Source organism: Phasianus colchicus, chromosome Z (assembly GCF_987193195.1).
Source record: "Phasianus colchicus chromosome Z, bPhaCol1.hap1.1, whole genome shotgun sequence".
Lineage (NCBI taxonomy): Eukaryota > Metazoa > Chordata > Aves > Galliformes > Phasianidae > Phasianus > Phasianus colchicus.
The window spans coordinates 36,201,305-36,226,268 of NC_143476.1; the positions used below are offsets into that span (position 1 = coordinate 36,201,305).

The 24,964-nt window shown below is 42.0% G+C and overlaps 1 protein-coding gene across 1 annotated transcript; it reads left to right on the forward strand.

Moving 5' to 3' along the window:
- The first annotated feature begins 6,530 nt into the window (after positions 1-6,530).
- Positions 6,531-18,818, forward strand: HSDL2 (hydroxysteroid dehydrogenase like 2). The gene is made up of 11 exons (XM_031609773.2): positions 6,531-6,626; positions 10,585-10,748; positions 11,159-11,257; positions 11,405-11,519; positions 12,524-12,627; positions 13,517-13,615; positions 15,176-15,370; positions 15,852-15,923; positions 17,243-17,389; positions 17,958-18,086; positions 18,507-18,818. Exons 1-11 carry the CDS (start codon positions 6,610-6,612, stop codon positions 18,617-18,619), a joined length of 1,254 nt encoding a protein of 417 aa, XP_031465633.1. The 5' UTR covers positions 6,531-6,609; the 3' UTR covers positions 18,620-18,818.
- The last annotated feature ends 6,146 nt before the right edge of the window (positions 18,819-24,964 follow it).

Here is a 24,964-nt window from a genome sequence, read left to right on the forward strand (position 1 = left end):
TAAGCAAGAAGCAGTCCCTTTAAATAAATAGGTGTGCACAAACACTAATGTGTAGAGAAATAAAAAACCCAGCCTTTTCAATATTGGCTTATAATTTGGGAGAAACCTATGCTAATTCTTTGAGAAGGACAGAATTTGTTTCTCAGCTTTTCAGTTTACATTTGCACCACTGGGTTACTGGCACAAAAGGAATGTTACCTGTAAGAAAGGTAACCTTTATCTACTAGATTGCTTTAAATAAACCCGCATTCCTTTCAGCTTTCATAGCTTGTAGTCTGTTAATCTCATCAATCATTGACTCTAAATATGTAGGAAATATGTAATAAATGCATATAAAGCTCTCTCACTGTGTCAGAATATCCAACTACAAGCCTAAGCAACAAGCAGGGGCCTCAGCCTGAAAAGAAACAGGGGGTGGGGAATCAAACCATATTTGGGCCACCGCTGCCATAAATAAGGCAATGTGACCAGATTCTTACAACAAGCCTGAGGGGATACAATCTTGAATTTGAACATCTTTGGACAAAATGCTGTTTAAACATTTGCAAGAGTGCAACATAAGAGCTGCAGTTTAAAAAAAATTGGAGGGTTTTTTTTTCTAGTGATCAAGTCTCTTTTTTAGTGGTTCTGGTAAGGAAAACATCACTGAATAAACACGAAATAACTGCCCTGGTGCAACAGGTAAATGGTTAGAAGAGCACTGACTTTTAAAGAAGCTTGCTCCAAAAGATGGTTAAAAAAAAAGCAATTTTGGAAAGTACAACCCATCTCTAATTTGTAAGTAGGTTTTGTTCCTATCACAAAAGTGATCCTAATCTTTTATTGAAGCCAATGAACACATCAGCTTCCTGAGAGATTGTCATGGTGGTTTCATAGTAAGAGTGCTTGCCATCGATATCTATATAATGTAACACACAGGAGATGACTCTAAAAATACTTTGATAACTGAAATTTTATTTTGGAACTCAGTAAGTCAAAATGGTTGTGCAACAAGATAAGGAAAATCCTGCTTAACAACAAACAAACAAAAACAACAAACAAAACAAAACAACAACAAAAAAGGACGAGGAAATTATCCCAGATCCTATTTAAACATTACAGCAGCGTGTTATATATTTCATCAAGATTTTGGAAATGTTTAAATATATTCAATGTATATGCATAATAAAGCATAGCTCAGAAGCAAACAGTTACTCTTGTTGAAAAGCTGTAAAAGGTGCTCTGGGAAGTACACACTCACTCATTCTCCAGAGCAAGGATTTTGTATTTTGAGGGAAAGATTTTGCTATTCTGCTTATCCCATTTTCTCCTTAGAGAAGAAAAAAGTGTATTGGTGCTTGTTAGTAAGTCTTATTCTGTGGTGAGTTTGCTGCAAGCTTATCAACAAGCATTTTGCCCTGTATGTGCTCCAGCCCAGGAGCTGCAGAGAGGATTTGTTCCTAAATGCAGCGTGGATGTGACCAGAATCATGGAAGAGAAAACAGCTGTGGAATGATAAATTCACAGCCAATTCCATACCTGAGTGGGATTTGCCGCTCCAGGTAAATAAGTATATGGGGCCCAATGGGATTAATCCCAGGATACTCCAAGGGCTGGTTGACATCATCCTGAGAACTTTCTCAATTATTTTTTCAAAAGTCTTGAAAATCTGGAGAGATCTCCGTTGCCTGGAAGCTGGCAAACATTGTCCCTGTTCCCCACAAGGGTCAGAAAGAAGGTCCTGGCAACCAGAGGCCTGTCAGTCTCACTTCAGTGGCTGACAAAATTATGGAGAAGATTATTCTGGGACGCACTGAGAAACACCTGAAGGAGAATGTTGCTGCCAACACCAGTCGGTGAGGGGAAAGTCCTGTTCAATGAACTTAGTCTCCTTTAATGATAAGTTTACCCACCTAGTACAAGAGAAGACTGCTGATGTCATCTATTGGTGTTCAGCGGAGCTTTTGATAGTTTCTCACTGGATCGCCCTGGACAGAAGGACGCATCAATCAACCAGACAAAAGCTATCTAGACAAAACATGGGTGAACCATGGGCTGACAGCTCAACCTCAAAGGGTTACAGTAAAGGGGTTACATCGGGCTGGCAGCCAGTCACTGGTGGGGCTCAGCAGGGCTTCGTCTTAGGGATGGTTCTCTTCAACATTTTCACCAATTACTTGGATGCAGACTTTTTACACAGGCTTTTTACACAGTTTGGGAATAGATATACACTGACAGAGGGAAGACTGCCGTTAGGTGTTAGGAGGGAATTCCTCGCTCGGAGGGCGGTGAGGCCCTGGCACAGCTGCCCAGAGAAGCTGCGGGTACCCATCCCTGCAGGCGCTCCAGGCCAGGTTGGATGGGCCCTGTTCTAACCTGACCTGCTGGGTGGCAGTGCTCCCATGGCAGGGCTCAGTGGACTCTGAGGTCCCTTCCAACCCAACCAGTCTGTGGCTCTGTGATCCTCAAGAGCCCCTTCCAAATCGGGCTATTTCGTGATTCAGTCTCGTGTGCTGAGCACTCCCTCTGCTGGCACGCACACAGCTGGATTTTTCCCCAGTCAGCCTGGGAAAAAACGCACCGGTGGAGCTGTTGAAGTACAAGAGGTCATCAACACAGAGCCCATAGGGACCTGAAGCCTGAGCTTACATTTTCTTCTTGGTACAATTAGCGATCAGTCCCATTCATTACCTTCAGCAGCATGCAGATAGTGCTTGTATTTTACATAGCCTTTAGAGACAGTTTTCTTTTCACATGTTCAAATTAACTGGAACTGTCACTAAAATAATCTGAAGTTTTTCTTCAGTTTCTGACAATAACAGAACAATGAGTTTTTTAGTCATTTCTTTTTCATAAGCCTCAAAAGCTGTGACCTGAGGAATAGATTTACAAGCAGTGCATTTCTGCTCTCATGTAAAAATCCCATGGAATGCAAATGTCCACAAGAATTTTAGCACCCACTTGCAGGGCTTGTCCTTACAGTGCAGAGCAGACTGGCACATTGCTCAGCCTTGTCAGCTTAGAGCATGAACTTCAAGAATAACACCATATGAAAATTCATAATGCGAGGATCAGGTACACCTAATAGTCAGCACCACGGTATCCCACAGCACAGCCCCAAGGCTCTGAGTGGAAGGTGGTGGATACCTATCTTTGTTCTCATGATGTGCCTCTAGGACACGTGCTCGACCCTGGATCAAGTAGCATAGCATAAACATATGCCATTAGAAAACAGAGATGCCATCTTTCTGTTTTCCCTTGTCTTTTGCTACTGAATTGTTGTTTCATTGGACTTGCATCCATAATAGCTTATATATGGACATGACAGTCCCTGCGTTTCTCCCCTCCACCATGAGCAATGACTAGTACAACCACAGAAGCAGTTAGACACAGCCCTGACCCAGTTGCTGTTCACAATCACCATTCCCCAGGGCAGCATGGCAAGCTTTCATCCCACAGGAAACAGTTTCTGTAATACAGACAGAAAAAACAGACTGGCCAGCCAGATACAGCTTTGTTCTGCTCTGGATGCATCTCCAGCAAAATCACTTTTCTTCTAAGGAAGACATTTGTTTCTAGGATAACACCAGCAGCAGTGAGTGTCATCAAATGGCATTCATTGACAGCTGCTGGCAACATTGCACAGGAGCAGTATTACTGAATGCAAAGGAAACACACATAGCACAGGCAGGAAAGCAAGCAGGGCACCTTGTGCCTTTAGGTTGCAGGACATATCTAATATTGAACAGAATGGTGCACATCCTTTCCTCCTCCCCAGCCTGCAATCCAGAGAAATAAAATGCTTCAGCAGGATAGTTGCACAGAAACCACAAAGGCATGGGGACTGCTGATGACACAGACATAAAAGTAAGAAACTTGCTCTTGATACCCAAGTTCTTCCATCTGCTTCATTTGCTATGGTGTTACAGGGCAGTGTTTGGAAACACACACTTCAAAAATATGCGTTCCTTTCAAAAACACTGTCTACTATCTGCAGGTTTCAAAGCATGTCTCATATGGATCCCTAAAGAAATAGGCACTTGCACTGTGGTTTTCAAGAGCTTGAGATCATCACTCTTTTTCGATATCATCTAATGAGATGATCAGCTCCTACAAGCTTTGTGACCATTGGCAAACTGTGCAGACCAAAAAAGAGTTGCATCCCACTCAGAGGATGAGTTCGCTTTGAGTTCAGCTCTAATGATACAATGGAAATCTGCTGTGCTTCCCCTACTCCTGGCATCAGATCTCAGATCTCATTACCTGATAATTCAAAGACATGCTAATAAGAAATCATGTTCAGTTAGATGGAGTACCTCTCACAGTAATAGAGGGCAGTTTGCTATCTGCAGAAAAAGTGAAAACAGAAAAAAAAAAATTATCCATGAAAGGTAAAAAAATATAATTGTTATATAATTTCTCTTTGATAATTATACAGATAAATGTACAGATAATTATTACAGAAAAATGTAATAACTGTATAATAATAACTGTATTTCCTTGCTGGGCATTACAGCAGAATCGAGTTATGTCTTCTAGAGATTCACATCTTATTCACGCTTACACTGCATCAAGGTAAAGTGAGGACCAGCATTTTAAAGCTGTGTTCTAACTACATATGAAAGGCCAGTACTCTGTTAGTAATGTTTTCCTCCCAAAGTTTGAAGGCAGCACCTTCTTCAGCCTCATTTCAAATTATTGTATCACATTTAACTTCTGACCTTCTTAATACAAATGCGATGTTAGGAAGCCTTGTGAGGAAAGCCAAAGATGGCTTTAAGTCACCAGAAAAGAAGAAAGAGGATCATCAGAAAAGAGGGGAGCAGAGGCAGACTGACCAGGAAACAGTAACTCAGTTCCAGGAAAATGCGCGAGTTTTTAGAAATTCCCCTTTGCTACAGGCTTGCTGTTTTGATCTACACAGTAGAAATGCTAAATCATGCTCTTTGATTAAATCCCAGCCATTTCAAATATCACAGCCTAATAAAGTATTTCCGCATGCATGTATATTTAATGCATACATTAATTAACAGTGAAGCACATTACTGAGAAAAGGTGGCTGACTGACTGAAAAAGAATTTGCTTTTCCAAGCCATTTCTGAAGGTACAGCCAAGGGCTAAATCATAACTTTAGTTGTTGAATAACATTTGTGTGTCTGCGTGTTTTGTGTTTTGCTTTTCATCATTTTGCCGGTTTATCTTATAGCTCTGTTCCAAAGTTTTGCTGAAGGGAACTGAGAAATGATTTGAATAGCAATAAATGTGGAAATCACAGATCCAAAACACTGCCAGAACTCAGCACTGCTCAATAAATTGTACATTTTAACAAGTGAAAAAGCACCAGCTTTTGACTGAGATGAAACCATGCAAATCAGAAGAAAGAAACTGAGTTACTGACTACAAAATTCTGCGGTAAAAGCAGTACAATTTAAGAAAAACAGATCAGAGATGTACACAAAAAAAGTCCAACAGATTGGCTGGACGCTACATGTACGGCAAACATTTCATTAGCTACTGAACAAAGCAACAGAAACTCTCGCACTCTTCTTGTTTGCAGATCACGAGAGTTCAGAAAAGCCCATGGAATTACATGTGATTTATAATCTGATTTATCAGCTGTATTGTGGCATGTTCTGAGACAAGGTGGGGGATGAAAGGATAGAGCACAGCTCTGTTGAAAAAGACCAGGGGCAGCGGTGGAAGGAAGGCTGGACATGAGCCAGCAATGTGCCTTCACAGCCCAAAGTCAACCGTATCCTGGGCTGCGTTATAAGAAGTGTGGCCAGCAGGGCAAGGGATGCGATCCAGCCCCTCTGCTGTGTTGGAGAGGCCTCACCCGAAGCGCTGCGCCCAGATATAGAGTTCCTCAGTACAGGAGAGACCTGGCACCGAGCCACTCTGGAGCCATCGGGCATGGCCACAGCCTCTGCCCCACCGCCCACAGGCGTCCCTCCGCCTGACCCCAGCCCCTCCCATCCCACCGCTGCCCTGGGACCCCGAGGTATCAGCAAATCGCCCAGGCCTGTCATTGGCGGCTGATGAAAGCGTCAGGAGCGGAGCGGACGCGCGGCTCCGGCCGTGAGGCGGCAGGCTGCTGGCTGCGCGCCCGCGGCTGTGATGGAGGCGACCGGTGGGCGCCCTGGGGGGGAGCGGGGGTGTCAGCAGCCGCGCGGAGGGGCTCCCCAGGGAGCGGCCGGTAGAGCGCCAGTTGTGAAGATCAGATATCTCGGCAATAAATTGTCTCGGCTGCTCGTCGCGTCCTTCCGGTCTCGCTCCTTCAGCGGCGGCGAGAGCGCGGGGCAAAGCTGCAGTTTCTCTCTGTCGAAGGGTAAGAACGCCGTGCGCGTGGCGTGGCAGCGCGGCGCAGGCCGCCACGGCTCCGCTCTTGACGCTTCCATCAGCCGTCCGGCACGGCTACGGCCGCTTCGCCGCCTTAACTCCTCCTGCCGCAGCTCCGAGGAAAGGCCCGCGCAGCTCCTGTCGTGCTCGCAGCCCCCCCCAGCGGCAGTCCGCCCCGTGCCCCCGCTCGGCTTGGCTCCGCCCGGCTCCCCGGGCCGCGGCTGCGCGGAGGGCGGAGTGACGGGCTGCGCGTCCTGCGCCGAGCCGGCAGCCGCGCTGAGCCGTGCCGCCATGCTGCCCAATACTGGGTAAGGCGTCCTCGGCGTTCCTCCTCCCTTCGCTCCTTCGGCGGGGCCGCGAGCTCCGAGCCACCGCCTCCCGCGCCTCGGGGTCCCGGGGCGGAGCCGCGCTGGGGCGAGCGGGGCCGGGCGGAGGGATAACCGCGGGCTCCGCAGCCCGCTCTGGGCGGGGGGAGGCGAGGCGGAGCCGGGCGCGGTGGCCTCGGAGCGGCTGGGCGGCGGGGCCGGGCCGGGAGCCCCGCTCGGTGCTGTGCGCTCACGGGCCGGGCTGTGTGAGAGTCCGGAGGGCAAAGTGCGGCCGTGGTGAGCTGTAGGATCTGCGCTGAGTGGCTTTTGCAGCGTTTCTCTCGTGCCCGGCACTGCTAATGAACGAGGGCATACGGTGTCCTTATTTGTAGGTTGTAAGTAGTTGTCATGAAATGCTGTGTAAGTGCAAAAAAACGTCCTCGATGCAGCCTGTGAGCTCCTCTGATTGCAGCCGTGCCCGCTGAGTAAGGAGCCCAACTTCAGGATTTTAACGACCCTGAAACCGCAGGGCTGGGAAGTGAATGTGGCATTCTGTCTGGTTAGCAGAATTCAGCCCATTGGAGCCTTCACAATATTGGCAACTTGAAACAACTTCCTACCGACTTTGTAATAACTTACACTGTGGAGTGCCTTAGGAAAGTCTTGCAAAATGCTTCACATTCTGTGCAGTTTTCTCAGTGACAGTGAATAAACACGAGAAGAGGCTGATGCATCTGGCTTTGCTGGCACTCTCACACTGTACAGAAGGGGACAAATTAAATACTTACAGGAAAACTAAGCAAGAAGGTTTAAAAAGCAAGCAAACAAGAAAATCCCAACACAATAAAAGCGTGAGAGTATTGAGTCAGCTCAGTGTTTCAGTGGGGATGAAATGAAGGTGAATTTTCCCTTTTAAGTCTCTGATGTTGATGAACAGTTTGTGTGGGCTTTTGTAGGAAACAGAATCTGCAGGACTGATGGAGCTCCAGAAAGCCCCTGAGGGGCTGCTCTTGGGTTTCTCCAAAGGTGTGCATTCTCCAGGCTGAGCTAGCCCAGTCCCTAAGTCTGTCCTCACAGGGAAAGCGCTGCAGCCCTTGGCTAATTCTCCTTCCTTCTGCTCAACTCCTACTTATCAACGTATTGAGAGGCCACAGTTCGAACACAGGGTCAAAGTCTGGTCTTACAGATGCTGACTGAAGGGGCACAATCCCTTCCCTCCATCTGCTCTTTATGGTTCTTGCATCCTCGGATACTGCTGGCTTTTCCTGGTGGGCATACTGCTGAGTTACGCTCAGCTTGCTCTCTGCCAAGTTCCCCATTGCTTTTTTAGCTTTGCAGCTCCCTGGCCATTCTTTCTCCAGCCTGTATCATTGCAGGGACTCCATCTTCAAAATTGCGTGACTGTCCTTGCTGACTGTCATGAGGCTTCTTTTGACTTTCATCTGATCTGTCAAGGCTCCTCTGGATGGCAGCCCTGCCCTCAAGCACATCAGCCATTCGTCATACCTCCCCAGTGCACTTTGTATTCTCCTCTAGGTTGTGATCCAGATGTTGAACAGGACCAGTGCTGAGGCAGATTCCACTTAATGGTAGTCTCCAGGCAAAGTATTTTTTATTACCCACCACCCCCTGAACCTTTCTTTTACCCCTCAGGCTGTTCAGCCACCCAGACCGTTACATATTTACTTGGATACAAAAATATTTTGAGAGATGGCAATGAAAGCCTTACTAATGTAAATGGCACCAACTGTTCTACTTTGGCTGCAAATTCTCTCATTCTATCACAGAAGGTAATCAGGTGCAACTGACCTGATTTTACCTACGGCAAGCCCATGCTGACAGTTTCCAGTCATTATAAATACATATTCAGGGGAGGAGCTGGTCCATGATTTTCACACCAACTTGGGGAAGGCTGAAGAGCTAGCAGATCAGTGAATTGGGGGGGCATTTTTTTCTGGCTTCTTTGACTATGTGTCACCCATTCCCTTTCCCCTAGTTGACAGGGGACTCCAGTGATTCCTATGGCTTGTCAGGTATGAAGAGAGGGGCCTTGCAAGGGCATGAGCATGGCTGCTACAGCCTGATCTATGGAATGTCTGGCTGTGTCCTCTCAAGAAGCTTCTAGTTCAACTCATGTTTGATATTGTGTAAAATTTCTTCTCTTGAGAATGATGATGCATTGGAACATCTGCCCAGGGAAGCGTGGAGTCACCATCCCTGGTGATGTTCAGGGATGGGTTGACAGTTGGACTAGATAGAATTGAGAAGGTTGGAAAAGACCATGATTACCTCTCATCTATGGCGAATTTTTCTTGTCCTGGTAAATTGTGTTCCTAAGCAAGGAAGTGCTGGTGAAGACCAAGGCACCTAGCACCTTAGGCACTACCAGTGTCTGTTCTCACTGAATCACCCACACCACTCAGCAATGCCTTCTCCTTGTTCACCATCTTCTTACCCATGTAACAGCAGATAAACAAGTTACGACTGACTTTCATTACAAGTCTCAGCTGCAGGTGAACTTTGGTTTTCCTCACACCACGCTGACGTACTCAAGCAGTATTCTCAGATCCTTCTTTGTAGCTCACTGGTGCTTCCACTCCCTGTGTGACAGCTTTGTACATGGGGACTTAGTCACGAGTTAGCTGTGCAGCTGTGTCAGCCTGCTGGTTCACCTGCACTCTAGGACCCAATTCTGCAGAAGGCAGTGGCTTGAATTCACAGCATCACAGAATGGCCCGGATTGAAAGGGACCTTAAGAATCATGAATTTCCAGTACCCCCCACCACAGGCAGGGCCACCAACCTCCACATTTAATTGGCTCCTGCAGGGCTTTGTTGGCTTCCAGGAATTGCTGATGACATAGAATGCCAATGTAGAGGAATATTCCTACCCCTTCCTGCCTTGTTTCATTTTTTTGCCCTCTGAAAGCAAATGCCCTTCTGCAGGCTGTTTTAGACGGAAGTTTTCAGACTGGAGGGTGAAAAAGAAGAGCCAGAGAAACACTGATTACATTGAGTGTAGCCCAAACTGGAAAGGAAGCTGTATCAAATTTGCTTTCTGAAAAACCTCAAAGTTGCTGCAGCATGTGGCTTATAGGGATTCTTTAGTGGGATTGCTGTCTTGGACCTCTTGTTTTTTTCATTCAGTTATGGAAAGCAGCATGGGCTTGATGCAGAGCATCAAAGCCTAGATTCCTTCATTTGGAAAGCCCATGGTTTGTAGGGCTTTACTGTGAAATATGCTGTAGTATAGACTTTTTTTGCTCTTCAAAAATTCCATGGCATTTTGTGTGTAAGAAAAATGTCTTTCTGGTGCTCTAGAATTTGTTAGTTTCTCCAGAAGGTTCAGTTGGACAGATTTGTGGGGAATTATTGGATTAAATGCAGTTACTGGGAAACTGAATTTACTGTAAAAGCCTTAAGAGAAATCATGATCATTTCTGAAAATCTGATTTTTGGCTCTTGTCTTTGGCACCCCACACTGGCATGGTGATTCCGGACTTTGCCTTTATAGTGCATTGAGCCACCTGTCCTCTGTGTTCAGAGGGCTGAAAGAAACAGAGAGCTGCGGTGAGTGTCAAAACATTAGAATTGGTTGGTTTTGTTGTTTTTAGAAGTAACACCTTTTCTGTTTTTGGAGAATGCAACAGTTCTGTTGGGGGCAGTCTTGGATTATTGTACAAAAAGGGAAAAATGCAATTGGGAGACCTGTACAATCTTCCCGTTTCCTTGTATTGATAAAGGAAGTCATCATATGTTCAGTAGTGGTGAAAGGCTTTGCTACAGCTTTATCCATTTATTCTGTATTATGGGTCTGTTTTCTTTGTAAAATGTTGAAGGCAGTTGAATGTTGAGAAGACTGCACTGATTGTTTTTGTCCTGAAGAATGCAAGAAGTCACTGAATTCCAGATTTTGCTTTGTTCCCCCTCTTGTTTTCCCTCTACCTCCCACTCATCTTCAGGAAACTAGCAGGCTGCACGCTCTTCATCACTGGCGCGAGCCGGGGAATTGGCAAAGCCATTGCACTGAAGGCTGCCAGGGATGGTGCAAACATTGTGATCGCTGCCAAGACAGCAGAGCCCCATCCTAAACTTCCTGGAACTATCTACACAGCTGCAGAAGAGAGTAAGTTGTAATCAGGGTGGGCTTCAGATGGTGGGGTGTGTGCATGTCCTCTCTTAATTCTCTTGTATGAGTGGGAAACTGCTTAGACTCTCCTAGCTCCCATTCAGCTTTATAATAATAAGCCCAAGTGCTTCTCTTCTCTCGCAGGAATTCTGTGAGGTATTAAAGTTTGATGGTAATGAATACACATTGCATAAATGTAAAAATGCCATGTTAATTAAAATGTGCGGTGAGTTATGCACGTTCTCAGTGTCAGGATTTTGTCATGGCATCCCTATTTATTATGCAGTATGTGAAAGGGTCACACTTTGAAAGGTGTAATTTTTAACGTGTTCACTGAATGTGAGATTTTCAGTAGTCAGTTTGTGCAGTCTGAGACAAACTCTGTGTGTAATTTTCTAATCACACAGTCGAAGCAGCTGGAGGAAGGGCATTGCCATGCGTCGTCAATGTGAGGCAAGAAGAGCAAATTATTAGCGCCGTGGAGAAAGCTGTGAAGACATTTGGAGGTATGCTGAGGGCCGGGGACAGGCCACCAAGCAGATTATTCAAAGAAGAAGAGGAAAGAACACCCTAACCTGCTTTACTCCTGTTTTTGTTTGTTTGTTTGTTTGTTTATTTCACTGCTAATGTGAGGTGACTTATTTTAAAACCAGGGATTGATATTTTGGTGAACAATGCAAGCGCCATCTCTTTGACTGGCACTTTGGAAACAGAAACCAAGAAGGTCAATCTTATGATGGATGTCAATGTACGAGGAACCTACCTCACGTAAGTGCTGAGACAGCGAACTAAAGCCATTTTAACAAAATGTTTAATGCTATCTCAGCTTATCTGAGATATTGGTGCAGAAAGTAATAACTAAATACATGTATGTATATAGTGTGGCTTTTTTGTCTGTGGAGAAGGCAGGGAGAATTTCCCATCTGACAGAGTATATCTGTTGAAGTCTTTTTGATTCCTGTGCAGTAAGAAATCTGTTAGTGAGTCTCAAACACTGTCACTGGAAAGAGTTGAAACCCCAGCTTGTTTAAGCGGGTGGTAAAAGACAGCATCTACTTTAATGATTTTACAGTTAAGAGCGTTTTCTCTGTGGCTGACAGTATGCATGTATCCAGATTAAATACATGAGTAGCAGGCAGTTAGTGTAGACCATGGCAGTGCTGCTCTCCCTAACATACTTGGTATAAATTCTGTTAGATAGCCCATGAAAATGTGCACCACAGTTGTAGAAGTGGCAATTATACTTTACAGATTCACATAAATTCCAAGTTGAATTAAATATGTGACTTCCAGTTTCTAGAGCATAGGTTTCAAGTTTTTCTTGAATAGTCATCATAGCTTTTCACTATACCATATTATTTCTTAAATGTGATTTTAAAAATGAAATAAACGTGTGATCAGAACACAATAAATATGGGACTAGATGATACTCTGCAATGGTAATTTGGCTTGTTACCACATCATGGTTTATTGCCCTTCCAGAACTATTACAAGGAGACTATTACTTCTGAGCATCTGGAAAATCTGCTTTAGTAGAGGTTGCTGCATTGCTTGGAGTATGCAGCCCAGCTATTAGACACGAATGCTATTCTCGAGATAAGTGAGATAGGAGATATTTTTTTCTGTTCTTTTCATCAGTTAAATATTTGATTACAAGGGAAGGGTTTTAGCTTATCATTGGACCTCCGTGAAAGTGAAACTATTGCTCTGCTGTAATGGTAAGTGTTCTGTAAAATAAGAGATGACTGTCTTGCCTGATTCCTCTCTTCCAGGTCTAAAGCGTGCCTTCCCCACTTACGGAAGAGTAAGAACCCCCATATCCTGAACCTCAGCCCACCTTTGAATATGAAACCCACGTGGTTCAAAAGTCACTGTGGTAAGTAGCATCCACTGCCTTTTTTGTTATGTGTTGAGAAATGTATGAATAACTAATGAAAAGTGAAGGAATGCCAGCCAAGAATTCCAGATGCTGTGTTTTTAGTGATCACTAGAGATTGACAGGTTCCTCAGGGTGTTTTGCACCTTACTTGAAGGAAATTGTTTTCTGGTAAAACACAGTGCAAATCTCATGCCCTGATATATCCTTTATGTTTTCAAGAACGTTTTACAGCTAAGAGTTACAAATTTTTCATAGGATTTCTTAAGACTACACAGTGTTTTCTATTTCCAATAGAGATAGAAAAGCAAAATCTTTTTTCTCTGTGCTTCTGCATTTGACTTGATAGCTATAATGCTCAGTGCTGTCTTTTTAAACAGAAATTATCTTTGAGGAGTGAAGGAGACTCCAGTTGTGTCTTTAGGCTAGAACATATGTTGCTCATTTTAAACCTGTAGACTACCTTTTAAATTTCAACACTTGTAACACGTTTAAATTCCTCTTGCAAGTCCATGTTCCTTCCACAGAAGATTCCCTTCTCAAAATAGACAAAAAAAATTTACAACGTGCTTTTTTCCTTTTCTCTTTTTTTTTTTTCCTCTCTTATTAAATAGTGGTGTAAAGGGTCTCTGAGAAAAAGAGAAGAAAAACACCATGCAGTTAAGGTTCAATCATTGTTTCCATTTGTCAAAAAATGTAGACATAAGAACTACAGATCTTATCTGCTGGGGATGGGGGGAGTTGGGAGAGTTTCAGTACTGTAGGAAGATACTGCTTTGATCACAGAAAGTTGATTTTCCATAACTTATATCCTTCAAAAGTAAAATTCTGTGCATAGACTCTAAATCTGTATCTTACTAAATGTAGGATTTTTGTGTACTTTTTGTAGCCTACACAATTTCTAAATATGGCATGTCCATGTGTGTCTTGGGAATGGCAGAAGAATTTAAAGGAGAAGTTGCTGTCAATGCTTTATGGCCTAAAACAGGTGATTATTATGAATTTTTGTATTTTGTCTTATACAGGTGTTTTATTTAGCTCTGAATAACTGCTGGGACTGATTCAGGAAACTGAGCAGTTCTGCATATTTTTTTGTGATCAAAGATGTTGTGGGGGTATTGGCTTTCTTTCCTAGTTTTCACTATAGCCTTGCCACTTTCATTCAAACTTACCTTCAGCCTGAGTGCATTCTGCTCTTTCTTGACCTGTCTTGCCATTGCTCCTTTCAACATGACTCAAGCCTTGGTTACACAGAATTGCTGAGTACTAACATACTTTTATTTGTAGGTATTAAATGTCCAGTACCATTTGGAATCCTCAGCTAGTTAGATTGCCGGAGAGTAGATGAAACTGACAAAATATATACCTCTGTAGATGTAAAAAACAATTAAAAAATCCCATTCCTTGAAGTTTTGGCTCAGTGGGCCAGCAAGTGCTTTTTCACACAACCATCTAACACTTCTTGCAAGTCACAGCACATTAAAGAGCTCTATAGTAGAAAAATAACTTGTGTCCATCTTGTACTAGCTCCAGTTTATTGTCCATGGGTGAGGATCAGGGCTGCTGTTCAAGGTTTGGTCAGCTGCTGAGCAAAGAGACAAGTGTCTTGAGAGCATTAGAAGCATTTAAGTGAGCTCTCAAAATTGTGTATATCAGTGTTTCCTTGATGAAAACTGTTCATGTGACCTGAAGTATAAAAGTTTGTGATGTGCAAACAGTCTAGAAAGAAAAATGTTGCTTTGAAAGGTTTTATCTGCCAAAACTAAGAAAGTTAACTACTTTAGAGAGTGAGAGAGAGATGACTTTCATAATATCTACAATACAATTAAGTTTCTAATTTAAAGAAAGTCATATATATTGTGATTAGCTTCAATGCTGGAGATTACTACTGTGCTGGTATGGTTCTATTGGTTCATCCAACTCTTTGAAACATATTTTCATGTTTCAAAGAGTTGGATGAACCAATAGAAATACCATCAACCAGCAAAGAATGCTCAACCAGCAAACAGTTCTCCAAGTGTAAAGATTCTTTTAATTGAAAAGTATTAAGGAACCAAAAGATGAATAATGGGAAGAACTCCTTATAACATTCATATTATTTAACCCTTCTATCAATACTTTCCACACAAAGACTTCCTCTGGCTTTATTCAGGACATGAAAAACTAACAGGACAACTATCTTTGTCAAAGTGAATGTGCATCAGTAACTAAAATATTTTCTGCAGCAATTACCATACTGAAAATCTCAATACTTAATTTTAGCTCCGCAATAACTGATCAGCTGATTTGAAAAAAAGAAACTGAGGTTTATCAAAGGTATGTGTACATACAGCTAGATGTTTTTCGTCTTATAAAATACAGGAAACATATTTGCCTTTCTTCAGTCTGCTGAAATGTGATGGCCCAGTAAGATTCCTCATAAGACAGTTTTGTCTTATGATAAACTTTCATGTGAGAGGAAAATAAGTTTTGTTGCCAGTTGCCAAAGACATAAGAATTTCATGTCATCAGCATTAAACTTGATTTTCCTGTCCTCCAAATTTTCCAGCCATACATACAGCTGCTATGGATATGCTGGGAGGATCCGGAATAGAGAAGCAGTGCAGAAAAACTGACATAATTGCAGATGCTGCATATTGCATTTTAACAAAACCAAAAAGTTTCACTGGAAACTTCATTATTGATGAAGTCCTACTGAGAGAAGAAGGCGTTACGGATTTTGATGTCTATGCAATTGCACCAGGTAAAAGAGATCTTTAAAAGGAGAAGTTTGGGAAGGAAGGAAGCCTGTATGGGAAATGTGAATATTCCATTCCCTTGGCATCGTAAGTGAGTCAGTGAAAAGATGCTTTGTCTCAAGTTTGAGAAAATGAATGGGAAAACTATATGGGAAAACACATAATAGTCCACTGAGGCTCTAATCATCAATGTCCATAAAATTAAAAAAAAAATCATTAACAAAAAGTAAATAGACTTGTATTACTACTTACCGAATAGCGAGATAGCGTATCTTCATCTTCAAATGTTTCTCACTGCATTTGTAAGAGGCTTCTAGGTCTGATTTTAAATGTACCAGATCCTAAACATGTCATCTCATGCTATGTCTTCTTTCAACCTGTAATTCATTTACTTGTAAACTGGGGTGCTGTTTTCTTCAGAATGGATTGCTGTTTGTGCAGTTCACCTTTACTTGGGCTTACTGTTATTGTTCAACTCCCCTTTAGGTCACCCCCTGATTCCTGACTTCTTCTTGGATGCTGAAACTGATATGACAGCCACAAAATCAGAAAGCCATGGTATTGCCCTACTCTGCATGTACAAGTTGATTATTTGTGATGATAATGAATTTCTGCTCTATTTCAGTTTATTTATTTTTCTTTTCTCCCAAGCATTTGGATTACATTCAAGCTATTTGGCAAAATCTCTTTTTGTATTTGGGATGTTTGATTTATGGAAGTGACTGTAGTGTCTGCAACTTTTATGGTTTATAATCAGTGCCTTATTTTGAACAATCTTTTTTTTTTTTACCACCAGAATTAAGTAGTATGAAGATTATGAGTAAATATAAAAAAAACGGAAAAAAATTTAAAAGCAATCAGCGTATTTTGCAGGAGTGTTACATCTGTCTTGCAGCATTTAGAACTTGACAGAGCCTCTCTTTCTACATGAAGTTCTCACAGTCATACATGTCATGAATGTCTAGAAGATGAAGTAGAGAAGTTTTTTACACAAGCATCAGTTTCACTTTTTCAGAATAGTAATGTGTTTAGTTGGAGGGCAAATAGGAATACTGAATAGGTTTTATAGGAGCACCAAAACAAATACAGGAAAGGGAATAAAGAGGCTACGTTTGTATAGAGTCCATTTCCCTTGAAAATACTGTTTGTGAGTGTGCTCTTGAACTTTTCTGTCAGGAACTGATGCTGCTAACTGCCCGGACATCCAGCACAGGTTATTTAGTAGCAGTTCACAGAGTAGTCCTAATCATTTCCTGATACATAAGACACCTAACTGACATTCTACAAGACTTTTAGAGGTTGCTAAGCTTTATGTGCCTTGTAAATTGCAAATGTTCTTTCTTAATGTTAAATGAACACATTCACTGCAATGTAGAAAGTTGCTGATTAAAGTCGTAAATTGATTTACAGCTTAGAAGCTTTTGCAGAAGAATTGCTGAAAATATATTCTGAAAATATTCTTACAAAGATACACAAGTGAAGCATTTCAAGATGAAAGTTACATTACTAAGGCACTGATAGTTTTGTTTATGCTGTCAGGAGTCTGTTGAGTAAATTATGAAGAAACTGTGAGTAGTCAGAATTAAACTTTTCCTGTGGTTTCATTTTTAATATTTTGACATAGTCAAATGTCTTAAAGAAATGAAACAAATTACAGAATTCTTCAGTGCTGTATACCAGTTCCAGTTCCAGTTACTGAAAACTTCCTTTATTATTATTAATAGTAAAATAACAAAATCTTCACTTTTCCCCAAGAACTAAGAAGTTAAAATCTTAGAAAATTGGCAGTGGTCAGCAATGCTGCATTTATACTTCTTCACATATTAAAACAACAGTGTTTTGGTATTTTACAGAGAAAAATCATCTGTCTCTTGTAGGTGCTTCACAGGCAACAGATGGACCCAAGGTTAATACAGAATCTGCTTCAGCTGGGCCTGTTGCAGAAACATTCAGAGTTATTCAGGGAGAACTCAATAAGGAAATGGTGAAATCCACCCAGGGCATCTTTCAGTTTGAATTGTCAGGTAAAACCATCTCTTGTAAAATCCTCAAATGCTTGGTTTTCTAGCAAGAGGCAATCTGGGTTTTCACATGTAAATGCTCATCTTTCAAAGCTGGTCTAGGAACAGGACATCCTTGGGTATGCTCTGTAAGATGCTGCTTTTCAGGGCCAACTTCAGCACATGCAGGATTTACTGTGCTGCTCTTGTCACAGGGAGATGCTTTCTGTGCCAGCAGCATGTACTGCTCTTTTGAGGTCTGTGGTGTGTTTTCCTAGTGTTATGTTTTTGCTGTGTCACACTGCTGGCCGTGCTGCACAGGGTCAACATGGAAGTTCTGTTCCAAGCCCTCGCTGTCTCCAGCTTTGCCAGCAGCTGCTGCCTTGGGCTTGTCCCCTGACACATGGCACTGTGGGGCATCTGCTGGGGCTGATCTTGTCTGCACAGAAAGTGTGGGGCAAGTGGCAGCTTCTGGCACAGTACCTCCAGTGTGTCTAGCACGAAGATAGGAGAGGAAAGCTGGCTGGGATAGCAAAGGGTGGGGCACATCAGTCCTTGCGGTGCTGCCACAGGTTCTCCCTGTTCTGCCCAGGTGATGAAGGAGGCACTTGGTACCTTGACCTGAAAACTAGCAGCGGGAGCGCTGGGTTTGGGAAGCCTCCTGCAGTAGCTGATGTTGTGATGAGCATGTCGAGCGGTGACTTTGTGAAGATGTTCACTGGTGAGTAACAAATGCATTCGGCAAAACAGAGGCAGCTGTTGGTGGCAGGAAACATCCTGCTGATGGATGAGCAGACAGGTTCATCTCTCTTTGTGGTCTTGGAATTGGATTAGCTGCGATTGGAAGTGGATGGCCTTTAAGTTCCCTTCCAACATAAGTCATTCAGTGAGTCTATGATTTTATAATAAAAATTTCTACTGCTTTGTTCAGTAGCTCTGAAATTTTCAGAGTGTAGCTTCAGAAAGCATCCAGCCTATCTGTTGAACTTCTTTTCTGCACATCTCTATTTTTTTATAAGTGTGTGCTGCTTTTACAGTAGAACTTGGTAGTGAAGTAACTACTAGATACTACTATATGATATCAAAGTTTTTTGTCTCCAGTTCCTTTCCTTTTCCTGATGATTCTGTATCTTCTTTTTAGGTAAACTAAAGCCAACCATGGCCTTCATGTCAGGAAAATTAAGGATTAAAGGTAACATGGCCCTGGCAATAAAGCTAGAGAAGATGCTGACACAGTTTAATGCTAAACTGTGAGGGGGAAGCTGTACCAGCAGAACATCCAGCCTTTCTTTTATAATAGCAGTGCTACATTTTAAAATGATCATCTACTGTTTTTTTTTTTTTTGATGAAATATAATAACTGTGGATAAAATATTAGTTTGTTAGAGAAGAACAAATTAGTTTGATAAAGACTGGAAGGTGTTTGTGATTAAACAATTCCTTCTTGAGAATACTTCCTTTATGTTACTGGTGTTTTCTTTTCTTACACTTCTTCAGAGCAATGCAACACATCTGAAGTGGGTTTTCTTCTACACATTTGCTTGCATGCATATCCCATAAGAAGTCTGGGAGGAGCAAATGTCACCTTGCAGATGTGTTTCTGAGATACAAATGCCCTGCAGAGATTCCTGTGCTGACATAAAACACTGTGGATGGTTTAGCAGGGTACCACATAGCCTTGGTGATGTGTCTTTTTTTTTTTTTTTTTTGCTTTCCTGGGCTTATTACCCACACTAGTTCTTGTACCTCTGTGTTTCACAGAATTAGGCTACACACATGTGCACACAAACACACCCTCATCCCAGAGTGCCACAAACAAGGTAATCCCTCCCACAGCACCTGCATGTAGCACCAGAAGATTTAAACGAGAACTGTATAAACGAGTATCAGACACATCACCGTCCTCCTTTAGTCTGGAAAGTATGGAAACTCATGAGAAAAAGCACAAATGCTCTCTAAATGGACAAGAGCACACATACTCCTGGTTTAAGAGCATGTGCAAAGCCAGATGTATCAACCTCTCAGTGTTACGAACAGAGCTGCTCAAAATTTAGGGCATTTTACTCTCGTAACTATGTAGAAATTCTTTCAAGACTTAGAATTTATATTCTAACACATGTAATGGTCAAATAGTTTATAGTCTTCAAAGCCTGTGCTCATGCAAAATTATTTGTACTGTAAAGGTTCCATCCCTGTTGAATTCTAGTAATAATACAGAAAATGTTGCATTCACTTATGTGCTCTGGAATCTCAGGGCCATGAAAAACATGAAGGTAGATTCCTTTCTTACCAGGCTTGACAACTTGGGGCACAGAGGGGTTGAGATAAGGAGCAGGTTATCTATGTGGGACAGCACAGGTTCGGAGGCACAGCTTGCCTGTGGCTGTATGGTTGTTCCCAGAAGACTTGGCCCTGGAAATCAAAGACATCCTGGGGGAAAATGAGCTGGCTACATTGTGCAATTATGTGTGTGTAACACTGGTTGCAGCAATGCAGTCAGGAAGTATGCCTTAGGATTGCCAAGGCTGTTAGATCTGGAAAGAGATGTGAGCAGATGTGGCTTTTTCTCACCTAGATAAGACGAAGAGTATTGAAGGGATAGTTCAAGAAAAAAAGAATCTTTTGAAAGAAGTCACAGAAGTGCTTTGCTGCATGATCTGAAAGGATGATGGTACCAGATCCTCTTGGTGGGAGCACGTGTTAAGATTTGCATGTTAATAACTAAAGACTTGTATCTAAGTTAGATAAAACTGCTCTTCTCTGAGCTGAATAAACATCAGTTGGGGGAACCTCATGTATGGGAAGAGTATGGGTGAGAAGGAGGTGGTGTGTTTGGAAAGTGGGTGTGGCTGGGATCTGGGAGATGCAAAGTTAGCTGCCAAAAGATGAGGGTTGAAAACAAAATTGGAAAAGAGTTTTGCTGATTCCTCAGCTGGTGACCTTCCTGAGAACACTAAGTGGGGAAAAATTAATCAAGTGAAATTCCAGCTCCTTCCCTTGAAGACTGAGGAAGATTTTAAAAAGGTACATTTTCATGTTGGACTACATCTTTTTTTCCCATATGAATACAAGACCTTACCTTGAAAAACGGGGTACCTTTTCCTTCTTTGATCCAGTCTTGCTCAGATCTGCAGGAGCTGGAGGGAGCTGAAGATCTTACAGGATTTTTGAGCACAACTTGGAGAAGGCAACAGGGCAGCAGCATCTCCAGTGCTGTGGGCTGCTCCTGGTAGCATTGTTCAATTCCCTGCAGCTGGAAGTTGCTTGCAAAATGCTGAACGTGCAGCGACTAGCACAGTGACAACCTACAGCGAGCTCTGAAACCAAAAGACACACAAAAGTAACAAGGAGTCAAGCATGCCTACAACATAGAAAGGAGGTTGTTTTACATGATGCAGTGTAAACCTTTTGGCCTCTCATGTCCCATAAAGCACTATGACTCAGTTTTCAGCAAATTTTCCATCCATCCATAGCATAGAGTCAAGCAGTTTCCAACCTATTTATTTCTACACTGTGCTAACGTGATAGATGTCTCTTCAACTTCACCTGAAGGCAGTGGAGCCTTTCCTCCATCTCACTTTTTGCCTTCCCTCTTGGAATAAAGGACCTATTCTACCACAATTGCATTTGTGTAAAAATGAATATTTGAAACCCTGTTCTTCTGATGACTCAGCTGATCTCCCTTCTCTTGGTAGTAGCCCTATGTTTTTTCACACCTTGTACCATCCTTAGTCATCTGCCTGTGCTCTCCTTTCTCTCTCTCTTCTCTACAAACATTCCAACAAAAAACTCAGGGTATTTAAATATCCTTGGGTGGTTCAAGTATTCTTTCAGAATGTAGGAGGAAGGAACAATTAGCAAGATGAAATGTGCTTTAAGCACCCATGTATAAGTAGCTCCTGCTACACTCACAAATTAGATTTAATCCAACATCTGTGAATAACAGCTCCCCTCTGTCTTATAGTTTAGCAGTTCTTTTGGAAACCTTAATTGTGAGTATTGTGTGACAAATACTTGATGCAATTAGATTTGCTGGAAAGAGTAACAACTGTCACTTCCTTTGGAACAAAAGGAAGTATACCATATTGTGTTTTTCTGTCTAATGTGACAGCACACAAGATAATAAACAGCAGACTAGCTCTATTGGAAGACCTGTAATATATTCTTTCCACAAATAAATTCAGGTTCAATGGATTTACTACAGTTAAATTTTCTCATGTACCTCAAACAAGATCAAGGTTTGGCTTTTCAAAAGACGTGTTTGCATGTGGGAGGGACCTCTGAATATTATGCATAGAGCTACAGCCTCTCTTCAGCCCCTAAATTAATGAAGATCTGTCTAAGTGTGTTCAGTACACAATCAAAGCGCAGTCAAACCAGTCCTGGTTAATGCAATTATCAGCTACTCTGCACTGTCTGTGATTTCTCTTTGTTGGCATCCATAACACAATGTGGTCACAAGGGGAGCACGCAGGTGCACAGCCCTTGGCAGCCCTTACTCCTGCATCTTGCTGGGCAGAGGTGAGAATATAAAGAGGCTCAGCAAAGAAGGCATGGAGTGCCAGTATCAGGTGTTCTGATGGTGTCATGGGCACTCTGGGGACGTTCCCCTCCTAGGAGGTGTATTTATGGGCTCAGTGAGAGAGTTCTGAAGACCCTCCAGGAAAGCATGGTTAGGGAATGGAAGATTGGTATATCATGCTGGTGACATGCATCCTAGCAGAACAGAGAGCACACCATTCATTCACACTCCCACTGCTGCTCATTTAAGCTTCTCCTACAGTATGCAGTTCTGATTTACCTGCAGTCAGTAAAGAAATCATAGCTTCTTCCTATTTATTTCTCATTTGTCTGAGCAGACAAATAAAACAATTTGTGTCAAACTTTTCCCTTTGTAACACCTGCTGTAGCCTGGAGGCGTCTCCCTCAGACTCAGACAGATAAGCATTCTGATCCTGAAGGATTCCAAATCATGTCTCTCACCATAGCCTCACTGACTTGTCAGGCAGCTTAGACGCTCTGTTACACTGGGGCAATGAGCATAAAGGTTAGACTTTTATTTCTCAGATTAAGTCAACTTAATTGCATGTGTCCCCTAATTGTTATCATGCACACAAAAGTGCAGAATATACATAGTTCTGTTGGAATTCTTTATCTAGTTAGGGACCATATTTTCCACAGCAAGGCACTTCACTGCCAGTTGTAAACACTGTTAGAGAAAAGGAAGAGATCATCTTTTTTTTTTTTTTTTTTTTTCAATTGAAACATACCTTTTTTACAGTTATAAATCATATGTGAAGACCATCGTACTCGATTAGAATGCATGTGTTTTGACTTAACTAAATGGTACTGTGTGTGGTAATAGATCTTTGCAAAGAGTCTGCTCTGCTCTCCAAGCAGTTTTGAAAGTTGTGTGCCTCTAAGACTTACTGTTCCGATTTTTCTGTTTAATAACTCTTTTATCCACATTTCTGTGCCTAATTCAGTCATACTGTAAAAGTGAAGGTAGTTACATGGACTTACAGCTCCTTTGGGGTTCAGCAGCAACCTGGAGACATGAAGAACACGTGCTCAGAGATTCATACTGCCCAAGTGCTCTTTTCTTCATCAAATGTCTTCTTCCTATATTAGAGGGGGCCACAGTGGGGCTACAGGATGCTTCTTTTGGGTGATTTTATCACCAGAATGAGGAGATGACTATATAGAATTTGTCCACATGGGTGTGTTTGTGGGAATAGTAAGGATGGGGTCATTGTGAAGTGTTTTGGGGAGCAAGATGCTAAAAGACAAACCCCAGCATCTGTGGATTCCTCCACTGACCATTTAACATTCAGTGGAGATAAACACCCTATTATATTTCTATATATGTTCTGTATATATTCTAAATGTAGCAGTAATAATAAGCTCATGCTCAAAAACAATCACGTATTATTGAGAGCACTATTCCAGACCTGAAGAGTTGTTTTTTTTTTTTCTTTATCTACGACATGATGATGAAGGATCATTCAAATTTTAATAAAAAGCACAACCCAGACATGACAGAATGCACAGCATGATTTCCTTAGGGGCTAATGGAGGGATGCCAGTCTGCTGTGCACCAAAAGGTTCCCAAAAAACTTACTTTCACACACTTATTGACTGTAAAAAGGAAATGTTTCCTTAACACCCAGTGTAATGAAATTAACAGAGTGACAAAGATGTAATCCGTAGAGGAAATCCTCCTTAATATCTTATGGAAAACAGAAAGTGGATCGTGTAAGTAGTCCACTAGGGATAAAAACCTAAAGCAGCCATGACAGGAAGAGAAAGCTGCCCTGAAGCAGTGGCACCTTATGAAAATACTAGTTGTTAAAACTAACAAAAGAAAGATGTCTAAAACAGTCTGAAAAGTAGGTAAGTGCAATCAGCTTTAAAACAGCTGGAGGCTACTCATGTGTGGTTTTCTTCTAAGCCTGAGCACATTGCTTAAATTAAGAAGAAATAAATAGAGTTGGTATGTGGGAGAACATTGCAAGGTCCTCTGGAGCTATCTCACAGACAAAGCATATTCCCAGTCCCTTGATGTCTCCACCTGACCTTGGAGATAAGAGAAAAATCTCGGAAGGAGCTAACAGCAGAGAACTGCTTTTTGGTTATGAGAAAATTTTAATCCTTCATCAACTGAACCCCTACAAATCGGATCAGGAGGCTTAAGCGAAAGCATTACAACAATTCTGAAGGGAGGATATCAAAGTCTCTTCCTTACTTCTAACTAATCAGTAGATAAAAGTGAGCCTTCTGTTATTTCAAAATTAGAAGGGGAGTTTATTGTTATTAACTCGAAGCCGAGAGACAAGTATTATATGCAAGAGTCACAGAGTGTTATTCTGACACCTGAAGGCATGGTGATGTTGGGAAACACGTTTTCTTTGCGGTTATGCCTTGTTCTGTGCAATTCAGCAGGAACTAGAGATGGGTCTGAAGCCAAAAGACAGTTTTAAGTCAGCATAATGGTAAATGCTTTGTTCTCACCTCTTGATTTAATAGACAAAAAACTGTGAATCCTATAGGGAGTATATCATAAAGGACTACTTCAAATAAAAAGAATTTAAAATGTTTCTTCTATTTTGATGGAGTGAATAAAGAACATCCCGGTTATCTAGATTGCTGTAGTCTAAACCTGTGAGCAGCAAAATACATTTCTGCTCCTAATGATTTTAGACATCTCAGAAGTAATGTGACTCACAGTGAGTAAAGAATCTCTTTAAAAATTTGACAAAACTGTTTAGTTATTACAAATAGTAGTGGGATGAATTAGCCTTAAAACTTACAAATTTGTCAACTGCATCTGCACTGGATTTTATTGATTCCTGGTATTTTCCTGTTTGACCTGCAAAAAGCATTCAGTTGCCATTTCCTCTGTAACTCCATCAGGCTATTTCATAACAGCAGAGCGGTTCCATTATGCACACTGGCAGGAAAAAATGTGCTCTTAGCAGAAAGTTCTTGATTTCAATGTTTAGCAAGAGGTTTCTGCAAAACAAGAACTGCTCTAACAAAGCTTGCACTTGACCTCTATTTGATGTGTTCTGGTTGCTGTAACCTGAATTGCCTGGGAGG